General features: G+C 43.9%; 1 protein-coding gene across 1 annotated transcript in view; it reads right to left on the reverse strand.

The window, feature by feature from the left end:
- Nucleotides 1-10572, reverse strand: part of chrnb1 (cholinergic receptor, nicotinic, beta 1 (muscle)) — a 39495-nt gene extending 28923 nt beyond the window's left edge. The window contains exons 1-2 of the mRNA XM_066680757.1: nucleotides 10361-10572; nucleotides 3167-3300 (exon numbers count right to left, since the gene is read on the reverse strand). Of these exons, the coding sequence (XP_066536854.1) occupies nucleotides 3167-3300; nucleotides 10361-10424 (198 nt within the window). The 5' untranslated portion in view covers nucleotides 10425-10572. The remainder of the gene's footprint in view (nucleotides 1-3166; nucleotides 3301-10360) is intronic.
- Nucleotides 10573-13828: the final 3256 nt, after the last annotated feature.

Below are 13828 nucleotides of genomic sequence, written 5' to 3' on the forward strand. Positions count from 1 at the left end.
ATTACACGAGTATTTTGAGGTAATCAGAGTTTTATTTATTTATTTATTTATCTATCTATTTTTTTGCATATGCTGAAATAATAGCACATAGATCTATTTTTAATAGCTTATATAGGTCACTATACCCTATGTGACTACTTATATTGGGAAAGGGGAGTAATTGTTCTTCATTCGCCCTACACTGTAAAGTCCAGCTGAGCAGGAGAACAGTGGGGAGAATGTCAAGGCATATCACAGTATAAAGCCTTTATATGACCATAACCCTTTGCTTTATTATATCATAATTCTGCTTTTACAAACAGCTATATTTCTCAAATACACGCTCACTGTGACACTTCCTGAGAGCTTTGAAAATACTCCCCAAATAAAGCATAATCATTAACATGTAAGTCTGACTTACACCCTGATTTCTAATCTATTCCAACTTCTACACACATTTGAGCCAAATCTGTCTTACTTATGGCACTTAAGGCTACACAGATGGCACTGGCAAGTGTTGTGTGGGCCACACAGAGGCCAAATGTCATGAGCCAGGCTTCACTTGGTTTACAGCATGTGCTGTGTGGGTCAGAAAAGAGCCGACGGCTGATTTTCCCCAGATTTGCTCCACAACGCACCTGATATCTGGCCCATATTAGGGTGGACCTGAGGCAATTCACTAGTTCATTCAGTTACTCATTCATTCATTCATTGTCTGTAAATGCTCATCCAGTTCAGGGTCACTGTGAAAAATAACAGTTAAACTATATTTTACCGAATTAAATATACGTTTACTATATTTACTACTGATTTAAAGCTATTTTTTAAAAAATACAACAGTATTTTCAGTTCAATTTGAAAAATATATTTCCTGTGATGTGTGAGTGACTGTGTGCTGCCCCTGTGAAGCACTTGAGCCCCCTCCCTCAGGCCACAGTGATTCCGGGCAGGCTTCAGACCCACCATGACCCTGAACTGGATAAGCACTTACAATGGGATGAATGATTTCATGTGAAAACAAACAATATAATAGGTTTTATTCAAAGCCAAATCAATTACGATTAAAACATTAAACACCAGTGAATGAAAGCAAGTAACTCTAGTAACAACTAGATGGTTATGAATGTGATGAATGTGTAAATATGAGAGAGAGAGAGAGAGAGAGAGAGAGAGAGAGAGAGAGAGAGAGAGTGAGAGAGAGAGAGAGAGAGAGAGAGAGAGAGACTAAACATTTGTCAGTGTGTGTGTACGTAAGCTTGTGAAATCCAAGACCGGCTATTAAAATCTACTGAAGGGAAGTAGAGTATACTATGACTACTGCTATCTGGACCAACTGCTCTGTGATGATTCACACACACACACACACACAGACCCAAACACATGCACACAACAACAACAACAGCTGAGCCAAATACAGTTAGTGCTGTGAAGCACTTTGTCCAGGTCTTAAAAATCAAGAACATCTATTGGATGGATCAGAATTGTTCTTTAAAAAGGAACAGCAGAGAGGAAGAAAGGATGGTCTATTTCCTGTAATGGAAGTTCCCAAAATCTCCATCAAATAAGCAACTAACGTTTAGTAGCTTTCCGTTCTTTTTCAGTAAAAACTTAAGTGATTTGATTCAGAGCATTTTAGATTATGAAAAGGTCATTTGATAGGACAATACTTCAATTAAAACGAATTAAACATCAACTGAATGTTTTAACTAAATTATTAAATAATATTTAAAGTAACAAGAGCAAAGAGAAACTTGACAAGACCGCTATTAGCCATACAGCTATTGTCACAGAGGTTTTTCTGGCGTTTCAAAAACAGGAAAAGCCCCAAATACATCCCCTTGTCATTGGAAGGTCTGGAGAAGCTTTGGTGCTTCATATCAATGCCTTTGTTTACAATAATAACCAATAATAACTAACTATAAACTAGTTTCTCTTGTCAGTTGCTGACAGTGTGTGTGAGATCATGGAAAGCCTGTTATTTCCTGTTCACACAAAGCTACAAAACCGAAGCACCGTGTTTAGACGACGTTAAAGCACCTCATTTACCAGAAAGCAACAAGATAACAGTTTAACATCTGAGTTTTTGAACATTTCTGAAACCAAGCGCCTTTACATTTTATCAGTGATCTACACTCGATAAAGGATCAGGGCCTCGCTGGAACTAGATATTTATTACTGACTTACATTTCTACAAGGGTCCGACTGATAAAACGCTGCTGTAATTCATTCACAGACTCCTTTATTTTGAGTAACGCCTCGCTCTGGTGTTCTTTAATGATCCGGAGATTTCCCCCGTTTTCTATAAAGTTAAACACAAAGCCGTGCAGATGTCCTTCACTCGTCAGAAAGTCAGTAACGGTGAGGCGTGTCCGTGTATTCGTGTCGTTATAGGGACAGAGATGACTCTGTTTGTTAAATATAGAGTAGAATACAAAAGGCTGTCACAGAAACATTCTCCAAACATAAAGAAGAAACTATGATAAATATTACTTCAACGACGTTCAACACGTTTCTGTTGGAGGCTCCAGTAAAGCACTGAGCTGCACAGCGGTGGACGGTGGAGCTACAGCGCTGAAGCGGCGCGACTGTGTCCCAGTTCAGCTCTCAACTCTCTGACCTCTTTAACAAGCATTTTTAGGTCCCAAAAAGGGACTTGTCCAGGGAAAAGAGGACCACTGGTCATCGCCGAATGGTTCCAAATCTAGTTCATTAACTGGAAATATGGCTGAACTTACAACAGACAATGTAGTACACACACAGAGAGAGAGAGAAACAGAGAGACACAGAGAGACACAGAGAGAAAGACAGAGAGACACAAAGAGAGAGAGACAAAGAGAGAGAGAGAGAGAGAGAGAGAGAGAGAGAGAAAGAAACAGAAAGTGAGAGACAAGAGACAGAGAGAAAGACAGAGAGAGAGAGAGACAGAGAGAGAGAGAAAGAGAGAGACAGAGAGAGAGAGAGAGAGACAAGAGAGAGACAAAGAGAGAGAGAGAAAGAAAGAAACAGAGAGATAGAGAGAGATAGATAAAGAAACAGAGAGAGAGACAGAGAGAGAGACAAAGAGAGAGAGAAACAGGGAGAGAGAGAGAGACAAAGAGAGAGAGAGAGAGAGAGAGAGAGAAAGAGAGAGAGAGAGAGAGAGAGAGAGAGAGACAGAGAGAGAGAGAGAAAGAGAGAGAGAGCCTACCAGGCTTAGCAACGATGACAAGGTCATGCCAATCCTCACAACCACTTTGCCCTTTGGAGTTTCTGCCGGCCGCACTTTGACATTATATGAAGAGAAAAGTTTCTTCATCAGTTCATTTTCTGCTTCTGAGGCATCTGTGTGAGAGAGAGATCCACAGGTAAAAATCAGACAGAATTTTACGTTTTCCCCCTCAAATATAATAAAACGGCCAAGACCAGTAAATAAACCTCTCTCTTTCATTTTCTGTAACCACTTATCCAGTTTAGGGTTGCAATGGGTGCAGAGCCTACTCAGAATCACTGGATGCAAGGCAGGAACACACCCTGGAACGGGGTGCTAGTCCTTCACAGGACAACACACACTCACACATTCACTTACACCTATGGACACTTTTGAGTCACCAATCCACCTACAAACGTGTGTTTTTGGAGCGTGGGAGGAAACAGGAACACCCAGAGGAAACCCACCCAGACACAGGGAGAACACAACACACTCCTCACAGACAGTCACCCGGAGGAAACCCACGCAGACACAGGGAGAACACACCACACTCCTCACAGACAGTCACCCGGAGGAAACCCACGCAGACACAGAGAGAACACACCACACTCCTCACAGACAGTCACCCAGAGGAAACCCACGCAGACACAGGGAGAACACACCACACTCCTCACAGACAGTCACCCGGAGGAAACCCACGCAGACACAGAGAGAACACACCACACTCCTCACAGACAGTCACCCAGAGGAAACCCACGCAGACACAGGGAGAACACACCACACTCCTCACAGACAGTCACCCGGAGGAAACCCACGCAGACACAGGGAGAACACACCACACTCCTCACAGACAGTCACCCGGAGGAAACCCACGCAGACACAGAGAGAACACACCACACTCCTCACAGACAGTCACCCGGAGCGGGAAATCGAACCCACAACCTCCAGGTCCCTGGAGCTGTGTGACTGCAACACCTACCTGCTGCGCCACCGTGCCGCACAATAAATAAACCTTTAATTGCAAAAACAGTGCTAAATGTTTGAACATGAACGAATTTGGACCATGACCACATTCACACTAGCAATTCTGGCTAATAGGAGGAATTGAGACTGAGTTCATTAGAGCAAATTTAAAGTTAAAATAAACAAAATTCATTCCATATTCTTTGTTATTTTTTAAATATGTATGGGCTATTGTTTCAGCTAGTGTTTAAATTTATACATGCAGTGCGTGGTCATTCCAGTCACTGTCTGTGAGGAGTTTGGAGTTTTCTCCCTATGTCTGTGTGGGTGTCCTTAAGCTGCTTTAGTTTCCTTCCACAGCCCAAAAACATATGTTGATAGTTGCACTGAGTATGCAAAAAGTGTCTAGATGTGAGTGTATTTACAATAAACATTATCCAAATCTATGTTGTAGTCAAAGAATATAAAGAAAAGAGTCTTTGTCACTGATCACTTCACAACACACTTCTAAAAAAAATACCTACAAGGTTTGATAGTAAAGATGACAGAGGCCAGGAAAAGCCAGACGCGTTTATTATGCACCCGAGCATGCACGGTCTTTGATGGAACCTCAATTTTAGCTCCATAAGGCTAATGACTCTGATGTTTTTATGCATCACTCCTGTTTCCCACCTTTCGAAGGTTAGAAGCATTTATAAGCGCCACTTTTGTCGCCGCCACATTCATCAACTCTCTCCGAGCCATGGCCCCTGCAGGATCTGCACTGACAATAACAAATGACAAGCATCACCCCACACACCACCTCCATTAGCAACTGCCAAGGCAAGCTGCTGCTGGATACTGCCACACTACAAATATTTTCAACAGCTTTAGTCTTTTAGGAATGCCCAGGCCAAGTGCCCTTTGAGCATAAGAGTGTTTAAAGTGAACCCTGAACACAAACCAAAAACCCCCAAAGAACTGAAGACTATCAGATATCAGCGAGGGAGAGATAAAAAGACGAGGTAAATGAAAACGGTCAAAACATTTTTTGGATGAAACACAGCATTTGAAAATAAATGAGGCCTTACAGAGTAACGCCATCTGGCGCTGTGAGTTTCCCTCAGATGAGCCGCTCAGAGGCCGAGGAATAATTGCCACAATTAACCTTTCCACAACATCTCTAAATTAACTACTCATTTGAGTAGTTGCTGATTCTGGATTTAAGTTAATTAAGCAATTTACTCTGAGCATATTTCACTGTCAGGACAGAAACAGGACAGAAAAAAAGGACAAACTTCAGGGAAAAATGTTCACTTACACCTATTTTCTTATACTGATGATTGAATATAATATCTGTTCTATTTATATTAATTGCTAGTTTTATGACTGGTGCAGTCACAAAGCAGCTCTACGGATTGACAGGTCGAAAGTAACAGTGCAGAAGGTGGCAGTGGAGGAGCGTACAGTGGAACCTCTACTTACGAACTTGATACGTTCCGTGACCCGGTTCGTAAGTGGAAAAGTTCGTTTCTCGAGTCAATTTTCCCCATTTAAAATAATGGAAAAGCAATTAATGTGTTCCAGCCCCCACCCCGAAAGTCACCCTTTTTGCGCTGATATATGTTTACTACACTCTCAAATTAGTAAAAAATACATGTAGCGTTACTAAAAATAAAAGAGAAATACAATGGTAACAGTAATAAAAAAGAAATAATAAAGTTGTAAGTGGTTACACATCGCTACCTTGAAGACGTGACGACTGGCTGGAGGAGTAACACAGGCACTGGCTGTATGACGGGAGGTGGGGGGTGGGTGGAATAACGGGGGTAGGCGGTGAATGTGAGGAGACGAAGCGTAGATACGGCTTAACTTAGCACGAATTTCGATGTCTGCTATTTACACTAATGCTAAATTGCTAAAGCTACAATGTGCTAATCTTAAAAGCTCACTCAAGTCTGGGGGCGCTGGGAGACTCACCTATTGGGGTCAGTGGACATTTCCAGCTGCCGGCTCGGAGGAGGCTCGGGTTCGTTTCTAGAGTCGTGGTTCGTTGGTGGAGGCAAAAAGATTCAAATGCCCGGTTTGTTAGTAGAGGTTCCACTGTGTACTTCTCTGGTACACGAAAAAACAAATAGCAGTAAATAAACAAAGAGCAGTATAAATTATGAATTACTGAGTTATAATGAGTGTGCAATGATAAACTATTGTCATAAGTGTGTTAAGAGCTTTCTCTTAAAATATATAAAGTAAAAGCCTTGTCTCTTCAGTTTGAGGAGACACTGGCACAATTTGGTATAACTGTCAGGGTGTATCTCCTTAAAAAAAATAAAACTTTAAAATGAGCCATTTTTAAGTGAAGCACTTTACTTAAAGCCTCTGGGAACACAGAGATAAAAAAAAACCCCACTCCTCACAGACAGTCACCTGGAGGAAACCCACGCGGACACAGGGAGAACACACCACACTCCTCACAGACAGTCACCCGGAGGAAACCCACGCAGACACAGAGAGAACACACCACACTCCTCACAGACAGTCACCCGGAACGGGAATCGAACCCACAACCTCCAGGACCCTGGAGCTGTGTGACTGCGACACCTACCTGCTGCGCCACCGTGCCGCCCCCTATTTTTTCAAACAATTAAAAAATATTTTTTATTATTTCAAATTGCCAATAGCCTCCATGATCACTGACATCCAGCTGAGCCAAAGACATTTGTTATTTTTGCAATATAATTAATCATAATAAAAAACAAATTGGAATAAATTGGAATTGGAATTTCTTTCCTGGAACCAGAAACAGAAAGAAAAACTGTTTAGTTCAAAATCTGTTTTTGAGAAGCACCGGAGTGGGGCACATATCGTTAATATGATTAGAACTGTTATGTTAAACAATGAAAGTAAATTGCAAAGTAAAAAGGAGTAGAGTAAACACAACATTTCAACATTTATCTTCACAAAGTTAAGACTGATCGGAGAAATCGTGCCTGTGTGGTAGTTTGAAGATTCCATCAAGTGTGTAATTCTGAAAGACAGGAGGTTTATTACAGCCCGCAGGTCTCTGACATTTACAGTGAGTTTTTATATTGGAATCATTTTACCTCATTGAAAGGTTAGGTTTCAGTGTTAGATCAAGCTTTGTCAATAAGAAAGGCATTTTTGTCATCACACTTTGCCCTTCCCACTCATGAGCGTGAGATACCTTTCTCATGACATTTGAATGCAGTTTGACAATCCTCCTTCCTCAGACACGAATTACAAATCTGGAACTTTGGGTTACAGACTGTTTGGGACCCTATATGACAGAATGAGGGGATATCATAAACTGTCATTGTAAATATTATTCTTTTTTTTTCTACTGCACCAGCCTTAAGACTGAGGCCCATATTGTTGTTGAGAATATTTGGGAAATATTTAGAAGGCATCAATTAATTTTATTGTCTAATGATTGTGTGTAGAAACCTACAGCCCCTTTAAATAAGTCAGAACCCTAATCTAATGATTAATTTCCAATAGAACGATAAAGCCCAGTCCTGCACTATTCTGAGAGGAGATTCTCAGGTAAAAGGAAATGCATTTTCTCTACAAAATACGGAAGAACTGGAAATGTGTTTTATATAAATATTCCCATGTTTGACTTTTCAGTTTATTAGAACTTTCAGCATTCTAAAAGAACAATATCTGGACCCAAATCCCTGTGTATATTTGTAGTGTCCAAATCTGTGTCTGTGTGGGTTTCCTCCGGGTGACTGTCTGTGAGGAGTGTGGTGTGTTCTCTCTGTGTCTGTGTAGGTTTCCTCCGGGTGACTGTCTGTGAGGAGTGTGGTGTGTTCTCCCTGTGTCTGTGTGGGTTTCCTCCGGGTGACTGTCTGTGAGGAGTGTGGTGTGTTCTCCCTGTGTCTGTGTGGGTTTCCTCCGGGTGACTGTCTGTGAGGAGTGTGGTGTGTTCTCCCTGTGTCTGTGTAGGTTTCCTCCGGGTGACTGTCTGTGAGGAGTGTGGTGTGTTCTCCCTGTGTCTGTGTGGGTTTCTTCCGGGTGACTGTCTGGGAGGAGTGTGGTGTGTTCTCCCTGTGTCAGCATGGGTTTCCTCCGGGTGACTGTCTGTGAGGAGTGTGGTGTGTTCTCCCTGTGTCTGCGTGGGTTTCCTCCGGGTGACTGTCTGTGAGGAGTGTGGTGTGTTCTCCCTGTGTCAGCATGGGTTTCCTCCGGGTGACTGTCTGTGAGGAGTGTGGTGAGTTCTCCCTGTGTCAGCATGGGTTTCCTCCGGGTGACTGTCTGTGAGGAGTGTGGTGTGTTCTCCCTGTGTCTGTGTGGGTTTCCTCCGGGTGACTGTCTGTGAGGAGTGTGGTGTGTTCTCCCTGTGTCTGTGTGGGTTTCCTCCAGGTGACTTGTCTGTGAGGAGTGTGGTGAGTTCTCCCTGTGTCAGCATGGGTTTCCTTCGGGTGACTGTCTGTGAGGAGTGTGGTGTGTTCTCCCTGTGTCTGTGTGGGTTTCCTCCGGGTGACTGTCTGTGAGGAGTGTGGTGTGTTCTCCCTGTGTCTGTGTGGGTTTCCTCCAGGTGACTGTCTGTGAGGAGTGTGGTGTGTTCTCTCTGTGTCTGCGTGAGTTTCCTCCAGGTGACTGTCTGTGAGGAGTGTGGTGTGTTCTCCCTGTGTCTGCGTGTGAGGAGTGTGGTGTTTTCTCCCTGTGTCTGCGTGGGTTTCCTCCGGGTGACTGTCTGTCTGTGAGGAGTTTGGTGTGTTCTCTCTGTGTCTGCATGGGTTTCCTCCGGGTGCTCCAGTTTCCTCCCACAGGCCAAAAACACACGTTGGTAGGTGGATTGGTGACTCAAAAAGTGTCCGTAGGTGTGTGTGTGTGTGTGTGTTGTCCTGTGAAGCACTGGCACCCCCTCCAGGGTGTATTCCCACCTTGCGCCCAAAAATTCCAGGTAGGCTCTGGACCCACCGCGACCCTGAACTGGACCTCTGCCTGCCCCCCCCACCCCCCAGGACCCGTCTGTCGCCTAACCCCTCGGTGGTTATCTGGACTCTGCTTCCCCAGTGTAACCCACGCTTTCCCTGACTACGCTTCCTGGAGTAAACCCGTCTCGGCCGTTCAAGTCTCTGCTATTTTCTGTCAGGAAAAATAAAACTCATAGAATTGGATCTTTGAGTGTCTCTGTGTTTTTTGGACGTTGGAGTACTGGGCTTAATCCATGAAATACTGACATGGGTCACTTCCAAAACACAGGATCTAGTCTAGTCCTGCACTACATTTTCTGTGGGGATAATCACTTTTTGAAAAGCATTATATAATAATTTATTAAAAGTGATGTCCACAATTTTAATTAAATACAACATTTTTTTTATAAAATTCAAAAGTTTCTTCAAGGCTCTCAAGTCTGTTTGGGTGCTGCAAACAGGTCTGAAGTGTTTATGAAACCCTAGTGTAAATGGGTAAAAAATACAGAAAAGGGTTTGAGTGCCATAAGCTAGGATCAGAGCAGAGAAACGCCATCTAGAGGTCTTAACGCCATCTAATTACTTAAGGTGGAAATGACTCTAAATTCAAGATCAATTCAATTCAACAAAACCTGAGTTACAAATGAGTTTCTGTGGTAATTCAAACAGTGAATAAAAACTTATAAGTTCAGCTTCACACATGAAAGAATCAACTGTATTTTTTCCCTCAAACACACAGCTCCACCTTAAAAAATGACGGTTGGGCTTCTGAACGTAAACAAACCAGAGAACAGCGGAGTATGTGAGTACTTTTTAATGTGATTTAAGTCTAAGACCTTAATTCATTATTACATTCTAAGTAATGATTATTAGAGAGTTATATTCATTATAAAGCTATGGTCAAATAGTAAATGGTAGAAAGTATCTGAATGCTACCCAGAAAGGGTCCAGAGACAGAAATAATATGTGAGTGACGTATTGATCACGTGGGAAATGTTAGTAAAATTAAATGACACGGCGATTTTAGTCACCCATTTATACGTTTTTATTTTATTTAATGATTTATTTATTTTTTTTTTTTACATGAATCATGCAGCAGTGTAAATGTTGTTACTCATTATTTCCTCAATTTAAAATCTTAAATGTTACAGGGTTAAAGAGCGCATGCGTGTTTAAATGACCGTTAAGTGAGGTGTTTGAGGCAGTTTATTAGTCCGCAGTGTTTATCTGTGTTTGAAACGGCTCTAGCCGCACACACCAACGCTAACTCGGGTTTACCACACTTTACTATCTACTGTTAATAACTCACCTCCTACTATTGCTCCCAAACACAGCACACAGCACGACACAGTCAACCAGTCCACGGCCTTCATCCTCCTCACACTCGAAACTCTCAAACTCCCTCAAACACACACACCGACCTCAGGGACCGGGTACACACTGTTCGTGTTGCTTAGAGCTTTGAGTGTCTGTGGGTTCTGAGGTGGTCACTCTACACAACGCTCAGTCACAGGGCGCCACACACAGGAACTCACCTCAAACTGAACACGACGACATTGCTAATTATAAATCACTTAAAGGCACACTAAAGCCAATTTAAAAATACAAATACCCAAGTATTAATCTCTAATAAGGCTTATTTACAGTCATTAATTCTGCCCTCTAGTTTCTGGATTTAGATATTCCAGTTTGGTCTAAGACAGCTGTTGTAATATTAAATATTTTTATAGTTTTAAGCCAGAATTATCCCTTATTAACCACCACAAAATTCTCAATGAGAGTGGTGGTTAATAAGGGATCTGCTGGACATTGACACACACCAAATCCAAAATACTGTTCCCTTGCTTCTTTTCTGCACTTATGCGGTTTTGAGCACATTAAGGCTTTGTTTGTTTGCAGCATGGCTGTGTCTCAATGCCCATCTTCCAAGGCCATGACAATATTATTTGTCTGGTCATGGTGATGATATGGTTTCTTGTTGTTGTTTTAGGTAAAATGTTATAAAGTAATATCACAGTAATGTATAAAGAAGAACATGTATGCTGAGCAAGCTGCACAGACGTTTGCAGTCCAAATCAGTTTACCCACTCGTGTTCAAACACTCAGACACTCACACTTTTGAGTCACCAATCCACCTACCAACGTGTGTTTTTGGACTGTGGGAGGAAACCGGAGCACCCGGAGGAAACCCACACAGACACAGGGAGAACACACCACACTCCTCACAGACAGTCACCCGGAGGAAACCCACGCAGACACAGGGAGAACGCACCACACTCCTCACAGACAGTCACCCGGAGGAAACCCACGCGGACACGGGGAGAACGCACCACACTCCCCACAGACAGTCACCCGGAGGAAACCCACGCGGACACAGGGAGAGCGCACCACACTCCCCACAGACAGTCACCCGGAGGAAACCCACGCGGACACAGGGAGAACGCACCACACTCCTCACAGACAGTCACCCGGAGGAAACCCACGCGGACACGGGGAGAACGCACCACACTCCCCACAGACAGTCACCCGGAGGAAACCCACGCAGACTCACGGAGAACACACCACACTCCCCACAGACAGTCACCCGGAGGAAACCCACGCGGACACAGGGAGAACGCACCACACTCCTCACAGACAGTCACCCAGAGGAAACCCACGCGGACACAGGGAGAACGCACCACACTCTTCACAGACAGTCACCCGGAGGAAACCCAAGCAGACACAGGGAGAACACACCACACTCCTCACAGACAGTCACCCGGAGGAAACCCACGCAGACACAGGGAGAACGCACCACACTCCTCACAGACAGTCACCCGGAGGAAACCCACGCGGACACGGGGAGAACGCACCACACTCCCCACAGACAGTCACCCGGAGGAAACCCACGCGGACACAGGGAGAACGCACCACACTCCTCACAGACAGTCACCCAGAGGAAACCCACGCGGACACGGGGAGAACGCACCACACTCCCCACAGACAGTCACCCGGAGGAAACCCACGCGGACACAGGGAGAGCGCACCACACTCCCCACAGACAGTCACCCGGAGGAAACCCACGCGGACACAGGGAGAACGCACCACACTCCTCACAGACAGTCACCCGGAGGAAACCCACGCGGACACGGGGAGAACGCACCACACTCCCCACAGACAGTCACCCGGAGGAAACCCACGCAGACTCACGGAGAACACACCACACTCCCCACAGACAGTCACCCGGAGGAAACCCACGCGGACACAGGGAGAACGCACCACACTCCTCACAGACAGTCACCCAGAGGAAACCCACGCGGACACAGGGAGAACGCACCACACTCTTCACAGACAGTCACCCGGAGGAAACCCAAGCAGACACAGGGAGAACACACCACACTCCTCACAGACAGTCACTCGGAGTGGGAATCGAACCCGCAACCTCCAGGTCCTTGGAGCTCTGTGACTGCAACACCTACCTGCTGCTCCACCTGTTAGTGTTTAGCTGAATTATGCCCGAATTAAGGCAGAACAGTGAAGTTAAAGAAAAGGTAAAAGTAAATGTTCACCCTTATGCCGACTCTGTCTTCACTGGAACTTCACTGTAACTTGATTTTTAGTTAAAACACACTGCATGAGAACAGTACAAAAGCTGTGTAAGCTGCTTAGTTATAAGCTCATATTATAAAAAGGCTTATGTATATGAACCTATTTTCATGGAGGCCATTTTGAGTGTGTTTTTTAAGGACTATAAAATTTTTAGATGTCATATTTGAAGCTGTGTCAGCATAATGGTGTGAGCTATTCTGGCTCAGGAGGAGCTCTTCTAATGTGAAGTAGGCCTCCACCATTCGTCCAAGTCATTAATGTGAATTATTCATACTTATCTCTGCAATTAGGTTAAAGTATAATTCTTGGAGATTTATAAGGCCGTTGGGATGTGGTGACATTTTTAAAAGGCTGAAGTAGTGAGAGGCCATGCGAACACTCCTGTAATACAGGCTGCGCTTACAGGAATCCATCCTCCAGTAGCTGCTGGGATTTTGTGTTGTTTTGCATTGCAAAAGTCAGTAAAAAGGCTCATGGTAATTCCCCAAAATTAGAACCATGAAAATTCACTTATCTATGTGAGAGAAAGTCCCCAAGCTTAGGATCGGAAACTCTTCACTAATGACCTTGTGTCATTTGGGTCACGTGAGTGTAGAACATCTTGGACACCAGGACAAACACGTCTGAGAAATTCTGAATGCTGTTATACTGGTCAATCAACATGATTATGACTTTAAACTAGCTAGCTTATATTTGATTTGGTTCAAGTCCCATCTGGGTGGAGTTTCCATGTTCTCCCAGTGTCTGAGTGGGTTTCCTCCGGGGGCTCCGGTTTCCTCCCGCAGTCCAAAAACATGGAGGGTAGGTGAATTTGCTTCTCTAATAAATGTGTGAGTAAATGTATGGATGAATGAATGTCTGTTTGTGTGAGTGAATGTGTGTGTGCCCAGATATGGATTGGCGCTCTGTCCTGGGTGAAATCCAGTCCTCCAGGTGGACGGTCGTTCCTGGTCGAGAGTACGCTGTGCAGTGTGGATTGTAAAGCGTCCTTGGGTGTCTAGAAAGGCGCTATATAAGTGTAAGTAAGTAAGTAAAAATGTTATCAGTCATTATTCCACATTGAACTTTGAAAAAGAAGCTTATGTGAATCACCACTAACAGAAAACGTATAAAAAGACCACACGTCTAGAAGCAGACTTCAAAAAGTGTGAAAAACACAAAGAAAAGCAGACAATGTTTTTTACAATCA

This window comes from Hoplias malabaricus, chromosome 9 (genome assembly GCF_029633855.1).
Source record: "Hoplias malabaricus isolate fHopMal1 chromosome 9, fHopMal1.hap1, whole genome shotgun sequence".
Classification (NCBI taxonomy): domain Eukaryota; kingdom Metazoa; phylum Chordata; class Actinopteri; order Characiformes; family Erythrinidae; genus Hoplias; species Hoplias malabaricus.